Genomic DNA, 25,135 nt, shown 5'->3' on the forward strand with positions numbered 1-25,135 from the left:
GACCATTTGTAATTTGAGAAGATGAAGAGCCTAAATTCTGGATTCCATAACTTTTCAACTGACAGCTGATGGTGCCAAACCCCATCCCCAATTACCTAGGTCATCTTTAAGGTCAATGTCAGCATTGGTAGGATTGATTATGGCCTCCACCTCAAAGCCGGCTAAATTACTGATTTCACTGTGAATAAGGTTCAGCTGAAAAGAAAAGCATGAGGTGGGAAATAACAGGACAGCTGGGAAGTCACAGAGATGGGAGCCTTGGGATATAGATGAAGGGCAGGGGATACTCCAGGTGCACTAGGCATAAAGGGGAAGAGGGACTCTGGCTAAAATGAATCCGTTTCAAACAAAAGACTCAAATGCCACTCAGGATGCTAAAAAGAAGCAAGCTAGGCTGAGGGTCTAGAACCTGTTTGGTGATGCCTGGGGCCAAAGGGAAGCCTAAGCCAAGTCAGACTGAGGGGGTCTACCTTCGTTTAAAAGGTGGGTGCCAAGATCTGGGTGCCAAGGTACAGCAGCTGTCAGGACCCAGAGTCAACTCCTCAGGGCTGGGTAGGGTCAGGGGGTATATGGAGCCATCCTCATTTTTGAGCAATGGGATGCTGCAGAAGTCCTAGCTGGTCTGGGCAAACCCCTAGCAGCTCTGCCATTCTCTTCCAAGCGGCCATGGGTCTCTCAGGCTCTTCATGTCACTGTGAACACTGGCTAAGTGGCTCCCGTGCCCTGCTCGGGGGTGGTGAGGAGCAAGAATGGTCTGTTATTTAGTAATATCTAATTTTATATGCCTGTTAGCTATGTGATGCTGAAGATCTGGCCAAACCCAGGAAGAAACACAGCAGTTCTCCATCAAGACAGTATGTCTTTTAAACTGGGTTCACTTGTTGGTGAGGCTACTCTGAGGCGCAATGGGTAGAGTGTTTTCCTTGAGTGACTTTTATGAATATCCCACCAGCCGAGTCCTTGTAAAGCGCCACTGCATGTCCTGCCTCCCCGCTGCTATTCTGGTGCCACAGCAACCCTCACTCTGAGAGGAATCTACGTTCTAGACTGGCTGTCAGAGGTGCAGGGGGATTGAGCTGACCCAGGACTCCCCTTCCTGCTCTCAGGCCCAAGGGCCTGCAGCGGAGTGCTCACTCTCTCCCAGGGAAGATGGCTGTTCTTCAGTGACAGAAATTCCGACCAGCTGCACAGAGAGCCATGCCCAAGCGGCCCCCAGAGGAGCTGCTGACCAAGACAAACTGCAAGCCTGGCTCGGGGAGCTGACCACACCCCCTGGGCCCAGGTGGGGCAGGCGTTCACCCCCCAGGAAAGGGCCGTGTGCGGACACTCGGCCGGGATGCTCCTGGCCACAAGCTCCAAGTGACTGAATTTCTGGGGCCAGACCATTTTGTGCAAACAAAACTAAACAAACAAACCAAACCCTGGCATTCTATAAGCTATAGAAATATTGCCCCCCATTTCTGATTCCCAGAAGCAATAAGCAGATTCTCAAAACAGGGACCTGCTTAGACTAAAAGTTGTGGAAATGAACTGGTCTTATGGCCAGGGAAGGACCCTGGCTAGACCTCACCACAGTGAAGGGAGGCCCATCTTTAGTTAGGGCTCAAAGGGAGAAGAAGCCCAAGTTCTCTCCACTTACACTTTCTGCGGTGTGATTCTCAGCACTGCAGGGTGATCGGGGGCCCTGATGTTCCTGCAGCTGGAGGATGTCCACTGAGGCAACCTCACATACTGACCCACTCAGAAGCATATGTGGGCCCTGGTGCCAGGACAGAGGCACAGAAGGGGATGGCATCGGGGCGAGGATACTCATGGTTGTGCTCAAGGGGAAGGGGTGTGGGTGGGGTGTGATCTCAGAGTAAGGCAAGTGAAGCTTCAGGACAAGGCAAAGGGTTTGATTATGTATCATGTACGTATTGCATATGACATCAAGCAAAAGCTGTTTATAAAAGCTCAAATTAAGCCAATATTCCCTGCTCCCTCCACCGAAAATAAAAACTCACACTGTGTGAAGCAGCAGGAGGTTCTAGCAGGAGGAATGGAAAGGAGAAAGGGGGGGTGAGCAGGGGAAACAGTCCACTTGGTTTTATGGGTGAATACGCTTTAAAGACATCTGAGAGATTTTTTTTTTTTTTTGGTTTGTTTTAAAGTCATACATGTTTAAATCTTTAAAACTCATGCTGTTTTTCCCCCCAATTGTATAGATGCTTCTGGATTTGTATTCAGAAATGCCTCAATGGAAAATCAGCTATTTCCAATGGGCTCTGATTCAACTAGCCAGGGAGACCCTGGTAGATTCTCCCTGTCTCTGCCTCTGCCTGGGGAGAACTGCCCCCTGCTCTTTAGGGAGAGGGGTGTTCTGGGGAAACCATAGGGCTTCAGGGCCTTGCTGAAGTGAGGGAGAGGTTGCAAACAGAATTCCGAGTTCTCTCTGGGCTCACCTTCCCTCTGAGTGGAAGCAGCCCCTTCTTGGAATCACAGAATCCTGCCTGTCAGGCAGCCACTGCCCCTAGCATGGAAAAGCCCTAGCGAACCAAGTGCACCTTCAGTCTCACCCACATCCGAGCCTTGATTTCCCAACTCTGTTCTGCCAGGTGCCAGGCTCAGCAGAAGTCCTCAGGGTGAGGGGCTGAGCCACAAAACAGTATTGCTCTTAAAAATGTTTACGCCTGGGGGAGGCCCAGTCCGTGTTTGTGTCGGGGAGAGGAATGGGGAGGGGAGAGGACAGATTGCTTCAGGCACTCTGGAAAGGTACATGGGCACTCAGCTTGGCTTGGGCAGGCTGGACCAGGTGCAGAAGCCGACAGTGATCTGATCATCTGATCACGAACAGGGACAGAAGCTCCCCTGGACAGGAGGACAAGTAGAGGCTGCGCATGCACATGCCTGGAAAGGATCTGGATGTGCAGAGGACATATGCCAACAGGCCTGGCAGGCCCAGAATAGATGTCCAGTAGTAGGAGATCCCAGGACCGCCCCCCCAAGACCCACCCCGGGTCAAACCCTCTTGGGCCTCTCACCCAAAGGGATGCCCAGCTGTCTGAAGCACATGGCAGAGCAGGGGTGTTTGTGGGCTGGGAAATCAGATGTCTGGGGCACTGTGAACATTCCCAAGCTGAGTCTGATTTTCTGGGAGTGGGGAGGCTTGTTAATGATCTTGGAATGTGAGTAAGATGACCACTTCCTTATCTTAATATTGGGAAAGATGGAAAACTAAGTTTTAAATCCCAGAATGGTGAATTTAAAATATCTGTGAAGACTACTGGCCACTGGAGAAAGTAACCAAAGAGCATCACCAGGTATACAGCAGAAAGGGGGTCCCACCTGGCTATGGGGCTGGGGAAAGGGGACTGAGCCAAGGGTCCTTCAGGATCTCCTCCACCCTGGGGACCTGATGATGCTCAGGTCACTGGGCTCTGCTGGAGCCAGCCTCTGATGTCTAGGGTCCCCAGTCTTCCCTCGAGGAGTTATGCCTAGTGAATCCTTGTTGTCTACTTCTGATGTGAACTCGTTAAGGTGTAAGCTCCTTGAAGGCAGAGAGAGGGCCATCCAATGTCTAAGACAGTGCTCGGGTCTCTGTAGGCCCACAAACAGAGCTGGGATTGAACATCAAACATCCAGACACAACTCTGTGATGAGATGAACAAACTGCTTCCCTGAAAGCAGGGATATGGACAGGTCAGAGCTCAGAAATTTCCCTTGTCCTGGCTGGGACCTGGGGTGGCTCAGAGCTGACCTGGCCATCCAGGAGCTGGCTGGGAGGCAGCCTGCCTGTGGTAAGGAAGGAGCTGGTGGCTTGGGGCTACTGGAAGGACATCTGGGATATCTTGACATGACCTCCTTGGCTAAAGGAAGCAGTACAATCCTTTTTTTTTATTTTTAACATATGTGATCAGAAATTCAATTTTAGGGAATAACAGTATTAAAGATTATCTGAGTGACTCACTGAGTATAGACTGTCATAGTCCAAGCTTTGTCTCTCTCATTCCCTTACAATGGACAAGGAAGAAGACTTCTTTCCCTGTATCCGCCACATAAAATGGAACTCTTCTCCTGTCCCCAGGGTCCACTTCAACTAAGGTGGATGGAGAGGCAGAGGTCCTCCACAGAATTGTCTCCACCTCCTCACAGAGCACAACGTGTCCCCGGGGCCCGCTTCAGGACCCACTCCCACCCCGGCCTCTCAGGTGAAGGGGCTTCCTCCGCTGTGCTATGCTGCCCAGCCTGCAGGTATGCCTGGTCCGAATCCCCCAGAGGCTCAGGCCTGGTGGTGGCATCTGGTGCGTTTCAGGCTAGCATGGGCCACCCGAGGATAAGGACTCAGGACACTGCCGGAGGAAAAGCATGGGATCGCCCGTGCCCTAAACTGTCTCAGAAGCCAACTGTCTGCCATAGGATGGAAGCGGGTGGTGGTGGGCCTTTCCTCCATGTTGCTGCTTCAAGAGCCCTCTCTCTCTTCACTATTCCCTAGCCCCCAGGACTAGGGTGTCTGGATCCGAGGAAGAAAACCCCTGGCACCTACCCCTGCCTCAAGCAGCCTACAGGGGTTTGGCTGCAATCCTGATAGTGTGCGGTGTGGGCGGGGAGGGCACGCACACAAGCCCTCCTGACACCGCCTTCCCAGCTGCTTCTAGTAACACTGACTCTTCCAGGGAAGTCCACATCACTTACCACCACTGACGAAGATTTATAATACACCTTGGAGGTACTGCTTTTGAACACAAAGCTTTTTAAATCTCTGAAAAGACGCTGAGAATCTCCACTGAATCACAAAGCAAACACATCTAGTCAACTCGGATTCGCAGCACTGTTTCCCTTTTGAAAACAATTCAACAATGTGTGTGAACACTGGGTAAAATCAAAGAATAATGAGAGTGATTACTCCTGAGACAGCTGTATGTGAAATACATCATCATCATCAACAATTAGAGCCCCGGCTCCTAAGCCCTGGGCCAGCTTCTCCTGTGAGTAGCTTAGCAACCATGCCTGTCAGGACCGTAGTGAGCACAGTACCACCTTTCTGACCTCAGCTTGCCTGCACTACTCTAGCATTGGTGTCATCGTCACAGGTGGAAAATAAGACTCGTAGAACATAGGGTACCATACAGCCATCACTGTGAAGTACCCTTTCTGAAACATTTCCAAAAATCCAAGTCAGAATTAATGCCTGTACTAATGACATTTTAAAATGTGCTTTGTGTGAAAATTCCTGTGTTTCAGTCTGACAACTCAGGCCCCTTTTGCACTAAATGCCATGATTTGCACCCAACAGTAAAAACTAACAGAGGGCCAGAAAGTACTGCTTCAAAGTAATGCTGCTAACTAGGAACATTTACTCCCTTTCTCACGCTGCAGGGGCTCAGGGTTCCAAGGACACTATTTTCTAAGAGGGTGCCCCGGCTGACTTGAGATGCTGATTTACTCTGTGACAGCACTTTTGGGGAGACACAGTTTACTCTGCTAAAGGGTGCCTACAGGACTGGGTCTGGGGTAGCTCATCCTGGATGTGTGTATCTCGGGTCATGAAGCTGGACGGGAAAGAAGGTGGGTGTTTCTTCCGGCTCTGCACTCAGCCCCTTCTCTCACAGCTGACCATGTTACACTGGGCTCCAGCTCAGCCCATCCTTTCAGGCTTTCCCTCCAAAAGTCAAGATATCAAACAGCCACGTTAGCTTTACTATCAAGCCCACTGCTTCCTTCTTCCTGTATTTCCTATATAGTATTAGATAACACACCTATAAATTACTCTAGAGTATCAGTGCCTCTCTACAGCATTTTGGACTTCCCCTTCCAACCTAAGTCGGGTGTAGTAAGTGTTCACTGGATTTGTACTTTCTGGTACTTTCCTGCCTGTGGTGCTGCCCTGAGGTCAGAGGCCAGACTATACCCATCATGGAGCAGGTGGCGCTGCTCGGTCACAGCAGTGCTAGCCATGAATCTACAGCCTTTGCTGGCTCCCTCCCAGGCCTCATATGTAGCACATGAGGCCCTGATCCCATGGCCAAGAAGAGCATTTTTATGTGTACACAGGTACCGTATGGCCAAGTACTGCCACTGTAGGGATCCTGCAAGGGGGTGCGAGGAGTTCCGATCTGAGGCTGGTTTTGGAGTAAACAGCAGGAGAGAGCAAGAAGAACACAGGGAAGGAAGAGGCACCCAAGGGTGGGGCAGGGGAAGGAGTGAGGGAGAGGGTGGCCCCTGGGCTGAACTGTTGTACCTGTTTAACAGGCTTCCAAGTCCCGGCTAATAGCATTGGGGATCTAAAGCACACTGGAGCTAGTCCTTAAATTGCAGAGCGTTTTCACACTTTAGTTCAAATGAAAGCAATCTGGGTGACAGGTCACATTAACTTTCAATATATTACCCAAAGGACAGGTTAAAGGGTGAAAGTAAACCCAGGTGGTTGCCTTCACTGCTGTGCTGAAATTTTATCAATAAAAAATATTTTACACAAACTTTCAAAGCCCCAGACCTTAAGATGACAACTAGTGCTGCGTATATTTTCCCTTTGAAAAATGCATACAAAATACAGACAATGGTTATAAAATGTACACTGTAATGGTTATTTGCTGGAACACAGAGTCCACCACAGGAATTGCATCATGAGAGCCTGAGTGCAATTAGTGACAGGAAGCGGGAGGAGGAGGAGGAGGCTTGCAATGAAGTGAGCAGGAGGACTGTGTCACTGAGATGCAAAAGAAAACTGACGGTGAGCTTTTAAAAATGATGCAGCTTCAGGACCAAGTTGTTTACCACATTCAAACTAAATGCAATTTACATGGAAGTTCAAATCCATGCCTTTAACACTTTTTAATGTAGGATTAAAAAAAAAAAAAAATCAGCCAAGTAATTCCCACTGTCTCTCCACCCCCTTTTTTGGTGTTAACAGAGAAATTTAACCCTCCTTCTGAGGTCTTAAAAGCCTTTGCATCATTTTTATTTTCAACAAAAGTGAATCATCTGTTACAAAACCATGTAGTGTCCTGGCAAATTTGCACCACTGGGGCAGCCGAAAACACACTGCCCACGGTGAAAACAAACAAACAACTGGCTTGAGGACTCCTCAGGTGGCACGGTGTATCTAGCAACAATCTCGGCCCCTGGATCAAGGCTCCACCTCCAGTATCCACCAGAATGCCTGGGCTGCCAGCTAGATCTTTCTCTTTCCAGGCCCTGGTTTTACTTTCTGGCCAAGATTATAGGATGGCCAGGTCCTCCCATGTACGCAGCTCCTTCCACAGACCGAGCCCAGGGTGTCTCCAGCCCCACAGGAGCTCCTGTCCCTCCTCTTCACCACATCTCCTCTCCCCACCTGCCAATCTCCCCTCAGCACCTGGCCCAGCCCTCCCCGAGTTGGTTCCTAAAGCTGCCCGCCCCTACTCTCTCTGCCAGCCCACAAGGCCAGAAGTGGTCCGCAGGCAGGTTTTCTGCTGGGAGAGGCACCCTTCAGTCCCAGGGCACGTGAGCAGACTGGGGAGAGCGCTGGCCTACCTTCTGGCCGAGGAAGAGGCTCTTGGTGGAGAGCACGGTGAAGCCGTCGGCTGGTGTGCCCTCGGTCGTGCTGTCGGCGCTGGCGGCCTTGCTGACTTCTCCCTGCTTCTTCTTACACAAACAGAAGAGTCAGTATGAGGCCCGCACAGGTGGAGGCCATGTGAATCTGGGCTTTTCCAACAGACAGGTGAAAAGAAAGCCTCGCCCATAATACTCAAGAGAAAACAGAAAACTAAACCACTACCAGCTCTCAGCATTTGGGGGCTGCAGGCCTGCATTCAAGCCCAAGCATTCCATACAGAGTGCTAAATTGTATTTTCATCACTTCAGAATCTTAAAAAAAAAAAAAAAAAGCTACTTAAAGGCAAAACTTCACAGTGATAATTTACAACAGAAACACTTGTATAACTGTAGACCAAGTAAATGTCTCTTAATTCAGGGTCTTCACTTTCTAGATGCCTGTACAGTATTCACATCTGAGAGGAAAAAACAAACTACTCTGGGTACTTAGTTGTCAAAGAGCCAAAAAAGCAGACCAAGGACCATCACCCTCCAAGCCTCCCCAGCTCATGAGGTAAGATTCTCCCACTTTCTTTCACTAAGACCCGCCTTGGAGAAGCCTCCATATGGGGGCTGTTGGTGAGCTGATCTGCCCCCTTGAAATGCTCCAATCCCCAGCAGTGGGCATGAATCTTGGCAGGCTCCTGGGCCTCTTTCTGGCGTCATTCACATTGAAGGATGTACACCCTGGGGTTTCCAAGAGCCTTGGCAAGGGTATGTTGTGTAGAGAGGTTTAATTACTCTCCAGATCCTCAGCTTCATCAAGTATTTACCTCTTCCTGAAATGGATCAGTCCTAAGAGTGATCTAAGCAGCAATCAAGGCTTCATGCTGGGCCTCCCCTCACAGCCACTTCTCAGTTCCCAAGAGTGGATATTGTGTGGCGCACCACCCTTCCAGTAGGGGTACGTGCCTTTCTCAGTCTTTCATTTCTCTTAAGGATGAGGCGTGTATTAGAAACGGATATTTTGGCTCATTTGGGGATTTATTTTATATCCAGATATATTGTCGAGTGAGCAAGGTGAGCACAATGGCAATTTTTGTTTAAGGTACTTCACTTTTTTTTCTTCCCCCAATTATTATCAAAAAGGACATCACTCCTGAAGGATGGTCTAATGGAAGCAAATCAAGAAAGTAGGGGGTGAGAAATATAAATGGCTATGCCTTCCTGAAGGAAGGATCTGGACAGTAAATTCAGGGCAAGGCCCGTGCCCTATCCATTTGCCCTTTTAATACTCAAATTCATTAACATATTAACATTTTTTACTGACATTGAAAAGTAAGGTCTAGTTTTACTAAGTACTTTAAAAATAAGGACTGGTTTCGCATTTAGGTTACATGGCTAACCTGGAATATTTTCTATAAATTAAATGAGCTAAATTTGATGCTCCAAGGTGTTTATATAAATGATAAGACAGAAAGCATTTTATTAAGAAACATGGTATTAGCAAAGATCTATTAAAATTATCGCTATTCTGGTTCTCCTAACAATTTGAGTGTATCAAATTTGACAAGTAAAAGAGAAACACGTATAATCAACAATTACATAGTAAGTCTTAGTAAAGCCTTTTTTGATATACTTTCCAGGAAACAAGAAAGGCAAAGGCTGGATGACAAATCCTTTCACAAGTCAGATGTTTCTAATTCTGTGCTTTCAACAAAACTGAAGAAATACCAAACTGAGTTAGCAGCTGATTCATCATTAAAGAAAGGACTGATGGAGCTTAATTAATAGTAGAGTACCAGTGCACGTTTCTCAGTTGTGATGAATGTACAGGGTTATGGAAGATGTTAACAACAGTGAGACTAGGTGAGGGATATTCAGAAATTCTCTATACGCGCTTTGTAACTTCTATAAATCTAAAACAATTCTAAAATAAAACATTAAAACAAAGTGATGACAGATTACTATGTGATTGTTGGCATGTAACTCAGAAAGAGTTCAGAGGATTGAGTGATGTTGCTATAACAAAATCCTTTCCATTCCCATTTAATTATTTTTGTGAGCAAGACTTTCCAGGCACTGTACCTATAAGTATAAAAATATAGGATGATGATTCATTTTTACAATAAGCAATGTTCATCTTAGGGTACTTAAGTTAATTGAAAAAAACTATCTCCTTGAATCAATCCTATGACATGATACTTTTACTTTCTCAATAGTTAAAATGTGTCGAGTATTTATCAGCTTGATCAACTGTGTATTATTAATAAAGACGATAACTATCCAATCCTGTGCAAACCATAACATTTAGTGCTTTTAAGATCACAGGAAATTTTTTCAAAACGAATTTAAATTTATGTTAATTATTTTTGTTGTGCAAATCACTAACACAGTACAAGCAAAGAAAAATGTATTATGTTAGGATAACATTTTCTGGAGAAAGGGAAGGGAAACAAGGGCTCAAAGGAGAAAAATGATGCAGATTTTCCAACTGTTAAAAAAGAGCCTGCTTGTGTATTTTATGGTATATCAAACCATCACAGTAATTAGATTTACTTGGATACATTTAAATGAGTGATGAAAGAGCTTTCTTTTTAAATTTCAGTATTTATATCAAAATTATGCCCTTTATAGATATTTACATTTATTAGTATGAGAAGTTTAGTTGTCAAATTTTAGATGTATGAGATATGAAGATTTTCAAAACTGCTTTAGGAAGTATGCGAGCAAAAAACTGTTAAAGCCAATGGTCTACCCAGTGACCACCACTCATACAGGAGATATTCAGTAAATGCTTGGGAATGGAGTGCAGTTGATAAGTAGACAAAGATTTACTGCTTCTGTCCAAGGATACATGAATTTTAAGAGATCAGAAAGCCCTAAATGATAGAATTTCAGGCATCTGGGAATTGGAACTGGTTTTACTGGGAGGAGGGGCCTGAAAGGCTCCCTGTGATCCTCATACAAGCCAGCAGCTGCCTATGCAGTCAGGTTACAAAGCTTAGCCTGTGGTAATTAAAACTGGTAATTTTCAGCAAGCATTCATTTGCATATGGTCATCTGCACTAAAGCTGTTGCCCCATACTGTAAATTGGTCCAGTCACTACGGAAAAAAAAAATATAAAGATTCTTCAAGAAATAAAAAATAGAACTACCATGTGCTATAGCAATTCTACTTCTGGGAATGTATTCAAAGGAAATGAAAACATTTTATGAGGAGATATCTGCACCCCATGTTCACTGGAGCATTATTTACAATAGTCAAGACATGGGAACAACATAAGTGCCCATCAACAAATAAATGGATAAGGAAAATGTGCAAACACATACATACAATGGAATATTATTTAGCCATAAAAAAGAAAATCCTGCTGGGAACCTGAAAGAGTTCCAAATAAGATGAATGCAAAGAAATCCATGCCAAGACACATTATAGTTAAAGTGGCAAAAGTTAAAGATAAGGAGAGAATCTTTAAAACAGCAAGAAAAAACAACTTGTTACCCAAAAAAACCCATAAGATTACCAGCAGATTTTTCAGCTAAAACTTTGCAGGCCAGAAGGAAATGCCTTGATTTTCCTAAGTGCTAAAAGTTTAAAAAAAAAAACTTCCCACTAAGAATACTCTACCCAGCAAAGCTCTACTTGAGAAGTGAAGAATACAGATAACAGTTCTCCAGAGAAGCAAAAGCTAAAGGAGTTCATCACCACTAAACTCACATTACAAGAAATAATAAAGACTTCTTTAAGCTCAATGGAAAGGGCACTAATTTACCAACAGGAAAATCTACAAAAGTATGTGTCACTGGTAAAGATTTACAAATACATAGCAAAGGTGGTAGATTATTAACTTATAAAGCTAGCATAAAAGTTAAAAGTACTAAAAATAACTAACTACAGTAATTAGTTAAGGACATACGCAAGAAGAGGCTTCCCAGATGGTGCTAGTGGAAAAGAATCTGCCTGCCAATGCAGGAGACACAAGAGACGTGGGTTCTATCCCTGGGTTGGGAAGATCCCCAGAAGAAGGTATGGCAACCCACTCCAGTATTCTTGCCTGAAGAATCCCATGGACAGAGGAGTCCACAGGGTCGCAAAGAGTTGGACACGACTGAGGCAACTTAGCACGCATGCAAGCACACACAAGCAAAGAAATGTAACATGGAGGGAAGAGTAAAAGTGTAGAGCTTCTGAATGGGATAAAACTTGTTATCAATTTTAAATAGACTGTTATGTTGTTATACATAAGACTCAAGGTAAAGAATAAGCCCATAAGAGAAGGCAATGGCACCCCACTCCAGTACTCTTGCCTGGAAAATCCCATGGATGGAGGAGCCTGGTGGGCTGCAGTCCATGGGGTCGCTAAAAGTCGGACACGACTGGGTGACTTCCCTTTCACTTTTCACTTTCACGCTTTGGAGAAGGAAATGGCAACCCACTCTGGTGTTCTTGCCTGGAGAATCCCAGGGACAGGGGAGCCTGGTGGGCTGCTGTCTATGGGGTCACACAGAGTCGGACATGACTGAAGTGACTTAGCAGCAGCAGCAGATACGCAAAAAGAAAGAAATGTAAGCATACTACTAAAGAAAATCATCAAACCACAAAGGAAGAAAGCATGAAAATAAAGGAACAGAGGGACTACAAAACAGACAAAAACAATTAAAATGGAAATAAGTACATACCTATCAATAGTTACTTAAAATGTAAATGTACTCAATTCTACAATCAAAAGACAATGAGTGGCTGAGTGGATGAATACATAACACCCATTGACGTGCTGCCTACAAGAGACCCATTTCAGATGTAGGAATATACACAGACTGAAAGTAAAGGGATGGAAACACATTTTCCATGCAAACAAAAATCAATAGAAAGCCGAGGTAGCTATACTTCTATGGGACAAAATAGACTTTAAAACAACAGACAATGAATGACATTGCATAATGATAAACAAGTCAACCCAACAAGAGGATATAATATGTGTAAATATTTATACACCTAACATAGGAGCAAATAAATTTATAAAACAAATATTAACAGACCTAAAGGAAGAAACAGACAGCAACACAATTATAATAGGAGACTTTATATCCTATTTTCATCAATGGACAGATCTTCCTTCCAGAAAATCAAAAGAAATAATCCCATTCACCGCTGCAATGAAAAGAATAAAACACTTAGGAATAAATTTACCCAAAGAAACAAAAGACCTATATATTGAAAACTATAAAACACTGATGAAAGAAATCAAAGATGACACAAATAGATGGAGAAATATACCATGTTCGTGGATTGGAAAAATCAATATAGTGAAAATTAGTATACTACCCAAAGCAATCTATAGATTCAACACAATCCCTATCAAGCTACTGAAAGGTTGTTGCTGAACCATGCAAAGATGCCGGGATTCTTGGCCTCCAGAGGAGAAGAATTCAATCCAGGGCCAGAGATGAGACTTGATCGCTCAGAGCTTTTGTATAATAAAGTTTTATTAAAGTATAAAGGAGACAGAGCATTATCCTACCAAAACAAGGACACCAAAAGAAAATTAAAGGCCAATACCCCTAATGTACACAGATAAGAAATGCTCACCAAAATATTAGCAAATTGAATTCAACAATACATTAAAAAGATAATACACCATGATCAAGTGGAGCTTACTTCAGGGATAGAAAAATGGTCCAACATCTGCAAATCCATCAGTGTGATACACCATATCAACAAATGAAGGCTAAAACTCATGATCACATCAATAGATACAGAAAAAGCAACTGAAAAACTTCAACATCTATTTGTGATGAAAAACCTTCAGCAAAGTAAGTACAGAAGAAGCATACCCCAACATAATACAGATCATATATGCCAAGCCCATAGCTAATATCAGATTCAATGGTGAAAAGCTGACAGCTTTTCCTCTAAGATTAGGAACACAACAAGGATGCACACTCTTGACACTTTTACTCAATGTAGTATTGGAAGTTCTAGCCACAAGCAATCAGGCAAGAAAAGAAAAGGTATCCAACTCAGAAAGAAAGAAGTAAAATTGTCACTATTTGAACATGACATGATATTATACACAAAAAGCTCTAAAGTCTCCACCAAAAAAAAAAGAATAAATGAAATCAGTAAAGTTGCAGGACAAAAAAAATCAATACATGGTGTTCTGCAGTGTTTCAAAACATACACTGATAATGAGCTATCATAAACAGAAATTAAGAAAACAATTTACGACCACATTAAAAGGAAAAAAAATACCAAGGATTATTCTTAAACAAGAAGGTGAAAGTCCTGCACAGTGAAAACCATAAGACATTGATGAAAGAAATTAAACACACAAATAAATGGAAAGATATTCTATGCTCAAGGATTGGAAAAATTAATACCATTAAAATGTTCATACTACCCAAAGTAATTGACAGATCCATTACAATTCCTATCAAAATTCCAATGGAGAGAGATCTCTGCGAGATGGTGGAATAGAAGGGCCTGAGCTCACCTCCTCTCATGAAAACATCAGAATCAAAACTGTTGAGCAACCAGTGACAAAAAATACTAGAATCCAACAAAAAAGGTATTTTCAAAGAAAAGAAGAAGCCACAACAAGATGGTAGGAGAGGTGCTTTTGTGATATTATCAAATCCCAACCTTTAGCCAGACTCAGCAAGAAAAAAAGGGAGAAGACTCAAATCAATAAAAGTAGAAATGAAAAACAAGTTACAACAAACACTACAGAAATATAAAAAATTGTAAGAGACTATTGCAAGCAACTATATGCCAGTGAAAATAAACAATCTAGAAGAAATGGGACTATTCTTAGAAAGGTACAATCTCCCAAGACTGAACCAGGAGGAAATAGAAAATATGAACAGACCAATCACAATCACTGAAATTGAAACCATAATTAAAAACCTCCCAGCAAATGAAAGTCCATGACCTGACTGCTTCACAGGCGAATTTTATCAAATATTTAGAGAAGAGTTAACACCTATCCTTCGGAAACTGTCCCAAAAAGTCACAGAGGAAGAAAACTTCCCAACTCATTTTATGAGGCCACCATCACCCTTATCCTAAAACCAGACAAAGATACCACAAAAAAAGAAAATTACAGGCCAATATCACTGATGAACATAGATGTAAAAATTCTCAACAAAATACCAGCAATCTGTATCCAACAATACATTAAAAAGATCATACACTATGATCAAGTGGGATTCAACCCTAGGATGCAAAGATTTTTCAACATCTACAAATCAATCAATGGGATACACCGTATCAACAAATTGGATATGATCATTTCAAAGACACAGAAAAAATTTTTGACAAAATTCAGCACCCGTTTATGATAAAAAGAAACTCTCCAGAAAGTGGGCATAGAGTGCACATACCTCAACATAACAAAGGCCAGTTACCTGGAGAATCCCCATGGACAGAGGAGCCTGGCGGGCGATAGTTCATGAGGTTGTACAGAGTCGAGACACACTGAGCAACTAAGCACAGCACACACAACAAACCGCCAGACCTACAGCTAGCATCATATCCAGTGCTGGAAAGCTGAAAGCATTTCCTCTAATATCAGGAACAAGACAAGGATATGCACTGTCACCACTTTTTTCAACACAGTTTTGGACGTCCAAGCTGTAGCAATCAGAGAAGAAAAAGAAGTAAAGGGAGTCCAAACTGGGAAAGAAGTTAAACTGTCACTGTTTGCAGATGACATCATACTGTACAAAGAAGACCCTAGAGATGCTACCAGAACACAACTAGAACTCATCAACGAATATGGTAAAGTTGGAGGTTACAAAATTAATACACAGAAATATGTTGCATTCCTATACACTAACAATGAAAGATCATAAAGAGAAATTCAAGAAGCAATTCCATTTACCACTGCATCAAAAAGAATAAAATACCTAGGAATAAACATACCTAAGGAGACAAAAGACCTTTATTTCAAAAACTAAGATGCTGATGAAAGAACCTGAAGAAAACATAAACAGATGGAAAGATATACCAAGTTTGTGGATTGGAAGAATCCATACTGTCAAAATGACTGTACTATCCAAGGCAATCTACAGATTCAATGCAATCCCTATCAAATTACCAATGGCATTTTCCATAGAACAAAAACAAAAAAATCCTCAAAATTTGTACGGAGACCTGACCCTGAGTAGCCAGAGCAATCTTGAAAAAGAAAAATGGAGCCATAGGAATCAGGCTCCCTAACTTCAGACTAAACTACAAACTCACAGCCATCAAAACAGTATGGTACTGGCACAAAAATAGAAACATAGATCAATGGAACAGGACAGAAAACTCAGAAATAAGCCCATGCACCTATGGCCAACAAACCTATGACAATGGAGGCAAGACTACACAGTGTTGGAAAGACAGTCTCTTCAACAAACAGTGCTAGGGAAAACTGGATGGCCACATGTAAAGAAGTTAGATCATTCCTTAACTCCATACACAAAAATAAGCTCAAAATGAATTAAAGACCTAAATGTCCGACCAGACAGTATAAAATACCTAGAGGAACACATAGGCAAAACACCCTCTGACATAAATCACAGCAACATCTTTTTTGATCCATCTCCCAGAATAATGGAAATAAAAGCAAAAATAAATAAATGAGACCTACTTAAACTCAAAAGCTTTTGCATAGCAAAGAAAATAAACAAAAAGACAACCCACAGATTAGGAGAAAATATTTGCAAAGGATGTGACTGATAAGGGATTAATCTCCAAAATTTACAAACAGCTTATGAAATAGCACCAAAAAATGGGCAGAAGACCTGAATAGACATTTCTCCAAAGAATACATACAAATGGCCAATAAACACATGAAAAGATGTTCAACATCGTGTTATTAGAGAAATGCAAATCAAAGCTACAAGGAGATATCACCTCACACCTGTCAGAATGGCTATCATCATAAAATCCACAAACAACAAATGTTGCAGAGGGTGTGGACAGGAGGGAACCCTTCTCTGCATTGTTGGTGGCAATGTAAATTGGTATAGCCACTATGGAGAACAGTATGGACGTTCCTTAAAAAACGAAAAATAGAGCCACCATATGACCATAATCCCACTCCAGGGCATATATCCAGAGAAAAACATGGTGTGAAAAGATAAATGCATCCCAATGTTCACTGCAGCATGGTTTACAACAGCCAACACATGGAAGCAACCTAAATGTCCATCGACAGAGAAATGGATAAAGAAGATGTGGTACATATATACAATGGAATATTACTCAGCTATTAAAAGCAATGAAATAATGCCATTTGCAGCAATATGGATGGACCTAGAGAGTGTCATATGGAGTGAAGTTAAGTCAGACAGAGGAGAAGTATCATATGACATCTCTTATATGTGGAATCTAAAAAGAAATTATACAAATGAACTAACTTACAAAACAGAAGAGAGACTCACAGACTTCGAAAATGAACTTATGGTTGCCAGGTGGACGGGATAGAGACTTTGGGAAGGTCGTGTACATGCTGCTATATTTAAAATGGAGAACCAACAAAAACCTACTGTAGAGCACATGGAACTTGCTCAATGTTATGTGGCAGCCTGGACGGGAGGGGAGTCTGGGGGAGAATGGATACATGTGTGTGTATGGCCCAGTCCCTTCACTGTTCACCTGAAACTACCAAAACACTGTTAATCAGCTAGACCCCAATACAAAATGTTATTGCTGTTAAAATTTTTTAATTAAAAAAAATCACAACTGCTGAGCAAACATTGACAAAAAATAGAACCTACCAAAAAAAGATATTTTCAAAGAAAAGAAGAAGCCACAACAAGGTGGTAGAGAGGTGCTTTTGCGATATTATCAAATCCCAACCTTTGCCAAACTCATCAAGAAAAAAAGGGAGAAGACTCAAATCAATAAAGGTAGAAATGAAAAAGAAGTTACAACAAACACTACAGAAACATAAAAAATCATGAGAGACTATTGCAAGCAACTATATGCCAGTGAAAATAAACAGTCTAGAAGAAATGGACTATTCTTAGAAAGGTACAATCTCCCAAGACTGGACCAAGAAGAAACAGAAAATATGAACAGACCAATCACAAGTACTGAAATTGAAACTCTGACTTAAAAACTCCTTACAAACACAAGTCCAGGACCACATGGCTTCACAGGTGAATTTTATTAAAAATTTAGAGGAAAATTACACCCATCCTCCTCAAATTCTTCCAAAAAACTGTAGAGGAAGCAACACTCCCAAACTCACTTTACAAGGCTACCATCACCCTGATACCAAAAACCAGACAAAGATATCACAGAAAAAGAAAATTACAGGCCAATACCACTGATGAATATAGATGTAAAAACCCTCAACAAAATACTAGCAAACCAACCCAACAATACATCAAAAGGATCATATGCCATGATTAGGTGGGATTTATCCCAGAGATGCAAGGATTTGTCAATATCTGCAAATCAATCACTGTGACATACATTAACAAACTGAATAATAAAAACCATATGCTCTCAATAGGTGCTTAAAAAGCTTTTGACAAAACTCAACACCCATTTATGACTAAAAAAAAAAAAAAAAAAAACTCCAGAAAGTGGGCATAGAGGAAACCTACTTCAACATAATACAGTCCATACACAACAAGTTCACAGCAAACATCAGTCTCAATCGTGAAAAACTGAAACCATTTCCTCTAAGACCAGGAACAAGGCAAAGGTGTCCACTCTCACCACTATTATTCAACATAGTTTTGGAAGCCCTAGCCACAGCAATCAGAGAAGAAAAAGAAAGAAAAGGAATTCAAATTGAAGAAGTAAAACTGTCATTGTTTGCCAATGACATGATAGTATACATAGAAAATCCTAAAGATGCCACCAGGAAACTACTACAGCTAATCAATGAACTTGGTAAAGTTGCAGAATACAAAATCAATGCACAGAAATGTTTTGTTCTTATACACTAACAATAAAAGATCATAAAGAAAAATTAAGGAAACAATCCCATTTATCATTGCAACAAGAAGAATAAAATACCTAGGAATAAACCTACCAAAGGAGGTAAAAACTTGTACTCAGAAAACTATAAAACACTGATGAAAGAAATTAAAGATGACCCAAACAGATAGTGAGATAGTCCACGTTCTTGTATCGGAAGAATTGATATTGCAAAAATGACTATACTACCCAAAATAATCTACAGGTTCAATGCAATCCCTATCAAATTACCAATGGCATTTTTTCACAGAATTAGAGCAAAAAATTTTATAATTTGTATGGAAACAGAAAAGATCCCAAATAGCCAAAGCAAGCTTGAGAAAGAAAAATGGAGCTGGAGGAATCAGGCTCCTTGTATAGCATAAAGCTAAGTCATCAAGACAGTGTGGTGCTGGCACAAAAACAGAAATATAGACCAATGGAACAGACTAGAAAGCTCAGAGATAAAGCTACACACTTAATCTATGACAAAGGAGGCAAGAATATACAATGGAGAAAAGACAGTCTCTTCAACAAGCAGTGCTGGGAAAACTGGACAGCTATACGTAAAAGAGTGAAATGAGAACATTCTCTAACACCACACTGAATGTCTAAGAACTGATGCTTTCAAATTGTGATGCTGCAGAAGACTCTTGAGAGTCCCTTGGACAGCAATTAAAACAAACCAGCCAATCCTAATGGAAATCAGCTCCGAATATTCACTGGAAAGACTGATGGTGAAGCTGAAGCTCCAGTACTTTGGCCACCTGATGTGAAGAGCCGACTCACTGGAAAAGACCCTCATGCTGGGAAAGACTGAGGGCATAAGAAGGGGAGGATGGAAGATGAGATGGTTGGATTGCATCATCAACTCAACAGACATGAGTTTCAACAAACTCTGGGAGATGGTGAAGAAGGAAGCCTGGCGGGCAGCAGGAAGTCCATGGGGTCACGAAGAGTCAGACATGACTGAGAGACTGAACAACAACAAAAACAGCATACACAAAAATAAACTCCAAATGCATTAAAGACCTAAACATAAGACCTGGCACTATAAAACTATCAGAGGAAAACATATGCAGAACACTCTTTGACATAAATCACAGCAGATTTTTTTTTTTTACCTACCTCGTAACGAAAATAAAAACAAAACTAAACAAATGGGACCTAATTAAATGTAAAAGCTTTTTGCACAAAGATAACCATAAATGAGACAAAAAGACAACCTTCAGAATGGAATGAAATATTTGGAAATGAAGCAACTGACAAAAGATTAATCTCCAAAATATATAAACAGCTCATGAAGCTCAATAACAAAAAAACAACCCAATCAAAAAATGGGCAGAAGACCTAAACAGACATTTCTCCAAAGAAGACAACTATTGTCGTTTAGTCACTGAGTCATAGCCAACTCTTTTGTGACCCCATGGACTGTAGTCTGCCAGGCTCCTCTGTCCATAGGATTTCCCAGGCAAGAATACTGAAGTAGGTTGCCATTTCCTTTTCCAGGTGATCTTCCTGACCTAGAGATTGAACCCATGTTTCCTGCTTGGCAGGCAAACTCCTGCATTGCAGGCAAAGCTTTTTTTTTTTTTTTTTTTTAAACCACTGAGCCACTAGGAAGCCCATACAGATGGCCAAAAGGCACACGAAAAGATGCTCAACATAACCAATTATTACACAAAGTGCAGATCAAAACCACAATGAGCTATCACTTCTCATCAGTCAGAATGACCAAGCAGGGAACTCAGCTCAGTGCTCTGTGGTGACCTAGATGGATGGGGTGTGGGGAGAGGCGGAGGTCTAAGAGGGAAGGGATATATGTATACACAGTTTGTTCACTTTGTTGTACAGCAAAACGAACACAAAATTGTAAAGCAACTGTACCCCAATTAAAAAAATAAAAGAACAGGTATGTGTATAACAAAAATAACTTGGCTGTACACCTAAAACTAATACAACAATGTAAATCAAATATACTTCAATATAAAATTTAAAAGATAAAAATGTGCTCCTAAAAAAAGAATGCATATATAAACGTGTGTGTGTAACTGAATCACTGTGCTTTACAGCAGAAATTAACAATATTATAAATCAGTAATACTTCAGTTAAAAAAAAAGAAAACAGTAAAATGTGAAAAAGATTCCAATGGCATTTTAAAAAGAAATAGAACAATCTTAAAATCTGTGTGGAACCATGAAGGACCCTCAACTATCCAAAGCAGTCTTGAAAAAGAACAACAAATCTGGAGGCACCATGTTCTCTCATTTTCAAACTACATAGGAAAGCTGTAGTAATGAAAACAGTATGGCACTGGCAAAAAGCAGACAATGGAACAGAATAACAAGCCCAGAAAAAAACACCGGCACATATGGTCAACTAATTCACAGCAAAGGAGCCAAGAATATACAATGGAGAAAGGACAATGTCTTCAATAAATACTGTTGGGGAAATTCAACAAGCAATGGAAAAGAATAAAACTGCACCACTATCTTACACTATACACAAAAATCAACTCACGACAGACTAAAAACTTGAACATAAGAGTTGAAACCATAAAACTCCATGAGGAAAACAGACAGTAAGCACTTTGATATTTGTATTGGCAATGATTTTGGAGTTGATGCCAGAAGAAAAGGCAACATAAATAAGTAGGTCTATATTAAACTAAAAGGTTTCTACACAGCAAAAGAAACAATTGACAAAATGAAAAGGCAACCTATGGACCTATATAAAAACTCTGACAATGCAAGAGCTAAAAACTCAAGAGCACTTTTCCAAAGACAACACACAAATGGCCAACCAGTACATGAAAAGGTGCTCAACATCACTAATCATGAGGGAAAATGCAAATCAAAACCATAGTGATATAGCACCTCACACCTGTTAGAGTGGCTATTATCAAAATGAAAGGAAATAACAAGTGTTGGTGAGAATGTAGAGAAATGGGAACCCTAGTACACTGTTGATGGGAACATAAATTGGAGCAGCCACCTTGGAAAACATTGTGGAGGTTCCTCAAAAAATTAAAAATAGAACTACCACATGATTCAGCAATTCCACTTCTGAGTATTCATCCAAAGGAAACAAAAACACTAACTCAAACGGATATAAGGGCTTCCCTGGTGGCTCAGCTGGTAAAGAATCCACCTGCGATGTAGGAGAAATGGGTTCGATTGCTGGGTCAGAAGATCTGCTGGAGAAGGACAGGCTACCCACTCCAGTATTCTTGGGCTTCCCTGGTGGCTCAGCTGGTAAACAATCTGTCTGCAATAGGACATGTGCACTCCATGTTCATTGCAGCATCACGTGTAATAGCCAAGATACAGAAACATGGAAACAACCAGAATGGCCATCAATGGAAGATGGATAAAGTATGACACACTTTATAGTATAGTTAATATATAGGGGGTGTAGTTAATACCCCCTATATAAACAGAAAGAAGTATTAATCAGTCATAAAAATGAAGGAAATTCTGCCATTCGAGACAAAATGGATGGACCTTGACAGCACTGCTAAGTAAATATGTCAGAGAAATTAAAATGCCATATATACCGTATAATCTCTCTTATATGTGGAATCTTAAAAAATAGTAACAAGAAAACCAAACTCACAGGAAAAAAAGATCAGATCTGTTACTAGGGGCAGAGGATTGGGGGAGGAGGGATTGCAGGAAAGTGGTCAAAAGGTACAAACTTCCAGTTATCAGATAAGTACTAGGAATGTAATATCCAACATGAGGACTACGGTTAACATTGCTGTATGAAACACAGGAAATTTGCTGAGAGTAGGTCCTAACAGTTGTTATCACAGGAGAAAAAACTTTTTAATATATGAGACAATGAATACTAACTATACAAATAGCTGAGAAAAGAAGAAAAGTGAAGGGCAAAGGAGAAAAGGAAAGAGATACCCATCTGAATACAGAGTCCCAAAGCACAGCAAGGGGAGATAAGTGAACAATGCAAAGAAATAGAGGAAAACAATAGAATGGGAAACACTAGAGATCTCTTCAAGAAAATTAGAGACACCAAGGAAACATTTCATGCAAAGATGGGCACAATAAAGCACAGAAATGGTATGGACCTAACAGAAGCAGAAGATATTCAGAAGAGGTAGCAGGAATACACAGAAGTGTACAAAAAAAGATCTTAATGATCTCGGCCAAGTCTCATCTGCTCTGATGTATGAATTTCTGGAAATTTCATTAAAAAGTCAGCAAAATTTTGCAAGGATGGCATCTTCACAAAAGAACCATCCCTTTCTTTGGCATCCCTTACCAGAACATTCATCCCTCATTTTCAGTTTAAAATATTTCTCAAAAAAGAAAGAGGCACTCTCCCAAAATCATCTTCAGCTTTTCGCCAGGCAAAAAGGAGCAAATGTATTTTCTTGATCAAGGCGAGTGATTCACACATGAGGGTGGAGTTCAGTTGAGGCGGTAGCATGTATATATATTTGAAAAATCTGAGGTGAGATAACTTTTTATCAGAATTTTTGGCAAAAATTATCTTCCTGGCGATGCCCTAAATATTATCCTGTGAATCTTGGCGAACCTTCTGACAAGGGGTCTCAACCTAGAAGATTTAGGCACAGTTTCCTTTGAATCTTCAGTGTTCTGTTTTGAGAACGGTCCCCAGGTTTCTATGATGTGTTGGGGACCCCGCACGAAGGCCTGCCCCCTTCTCTCTGGGAGGAGTCAGGCGTGCTCCCGCCCTGTGCCACGAGCTCTCTTCTCTGTCACTGGAATGCCTAGAAACCTCCTCCTCCAAGTGTGGCCTTCCCAGAGAAGCCTCCCCTGACCAGCTATGAAAGGCGACACTGGCCTGCTGTCACTGCACTTGGCCACAGGCAGAGAGCCACGCACCCCCACCCCGCTTCTGTAATGACTCTGCCTCCCTCACCAGACCAGAGCTCACTGAGCACCGAGGTGCTATACCCTCGCTACCAAGAAGGGGAACAAGCACACGCTGACGAGAAAACACGCGTGCATCTTCCTTCAACAACTCAAGTGTCAAACGGGAAAACAGTAAGGCAACTTTCAAAATTTCTTAATGGGATAATATGCTGTATATGTGAGTAATAGCCATCAAGGTTAAAAATACACTGTCTCCTTCAGCAAGTCCACTTGGAGGACTTTCTCCTACAGATGACTTGCACACAGAGACCCAGGCACAGTGATGGTCACTATGGCACGGTTTCTCCGAGTGGACACAAGGAACAATCCACAGAGAACTGGGTACACTGGTTCTGTTTACAGTATCAGTAACTGGGGTCACACCATGAGATACTAAAGCAGCTCACATGCCAAGATGAACAACAACTGCCAAGAGAGTAAGAGAAACAGTTGATGTGTGCCAGACACTGCTGCAAGCATTCCACATGGATTCTCTGTTAAGCTTCCCAACCACCTTGTGACATACCTCCAGTTTACAGATGAGGAAACTGAGATGCTAGAGAAATAACCTTTCCAAAGTCACACAGCCAGGAACTATCAGAACTGGAATACAAAGCTGGCACCAGTAACCACTGAAACCACACTGCCAAATCACTGGGGAATAAGATTCATAAAAGAGAAGCGAAAAGCAAAGGACAAAAGGAAAGATATAAGCATCTGAATGCAGAGTTCCAAAGAATAGCAAGGAGAGATAAGAAAGCCTTCCTCAGCGATCAATGCAAAGAAATAGAGGAAAACAACAGAATGTGAAAGACTAGAGATCTCTTCAAGAAAATCAGAGATAACAAGGGAACATTTCATGCAAAGATGGGCTTGATAAAGAACAGATGTTATGGACCTAACAGAAGCAGAAGATATTAAGAAGAGGTGGCAAGAATACACAGAAGAACTATACAAAAAAGATCTTCATGACCCAGAATAATCACGATGGTGTGATCACTCACCTAGAGCCAGACATCCTAGAATGTGAAGTCAAGTGGGCCTTAGAAAGCATCACTATGAACAAAGCTAGTGGAGGTGATGGAATTCCAGTTGAGCTATTTCAAATCCTGAAAGATGATGCTGTGAAAATGCTGCACTCAATATGCCAGCAAATTTGGAAAATTCAACAGTTTGGAAAACTCAGCAGTGGCCGCAGGACTGGAAAAGGTCAGTTTTCATTCCAATCCCAAAGAAAGGCAGTGCCAAAGAAAGGCAGTGCCAAAGAATGCTCAAACTACCGCACAATTGCACTCATCTCACACGCTAGTAAAGTAATGCTCAAAATTCTTCAAGCCAGGCTTTAGCAATACGTGAACCATGAACTTCCAAATGTTCAAGCTGGTTTTAGAAAAGGCAGACAAACCATAGATCAAATTGCCAACATCCGCTGGATCATCGGAAAAGCAAGAGAGTTCTAGAAAAACATCTATTTCTGCTTTATTGACTATGTCAAAGCCTTTGACTGTGTGGATCACAATAAACTGTGGAAAATTCTGAAAGAGATGGGAATACCAGACCCCCTGACCTGCCTCTTGAGAAACCTATATGCAGGTCAGGAAGCAACAGTTAGAACTGGACATGGAACAACAGACTGGTTCCAAATAGGAAAAGGAGTACATCAAGGTTGTATATTGTCACCCTGCTTATTTAACTTCTATGCAGAGTACATCATGAGAAATGCTAGGCTGGGCATGGAAGAAGCACAAGCTGGAATCCAAATTGCCGGGAGAAATATCA

At 41.7% G+C, this 25,135-nt stretch overlaps 2 protein-coding genes across 8 annotated transcripts in view; one reads left to right on the forward strand and one right to left on the reverse strand.

Moving 5' to 3' along the window:
• LOC133251295 (uncharacterized) overlaps positions 1 to 11,130 on the forward strand; it is a 293,640-nt gene extending 282,510 nt beyond the window's left edge. The window contains exon 5 of the transcript XR_009737578.1: positions 7,947 to 11,130. The gene's annotated coding sequence lies outside the window, so the exon portion shown is untranslated. The remainder of the gene's footprint in view (positions 1 to 7,946) is intronic.
• The window catches only part of LOC133251293 (core histone macro-H2A.1), an 81,807-nt gene that overhangs the window by 18,141 nt on the left and 38,531 nt on the right, over positions 1 to 25,135 (reverse strand). For 3 of the 7 annotated variants that reach the window (XM_061423553.1, XM_061423552.1, XM_061423558.1), the window contains exons 5-6: positions 7,492 to 7,602; positions 96 to 195 (exon numbers count right to left, since the gene is read on the reverse strand). In XM_061423553.1, the coding sequence (XP_061279537.1) occupies positions 96 to 195; positions 7,492 to 7,602 (211 nt within the window). The remainder of the gene's footprint in view (positions 1 to 95; positions 196 to 7,491; positions 7,603 to 25,135) is intronic. The other 4 variants (XM_061423555.1, XM_061423554.1, XM_061423557.1 and 1 more) reach the window with 3 other exon arrangements.

Source organism: Bos javanicus, chromosome 7, assembly GCF_032452875.1.
Source record: "Bos javanicus breed banteng chromosome 7, ARS-OSU_banteng_1.0, whole genome shotgun sequence".
Lineage (NCBI taxonomy): Eukaryota > Metazoa > Chordata > Mammalia > Artiodactyla > Bovidae > Bos > Bos javanicus.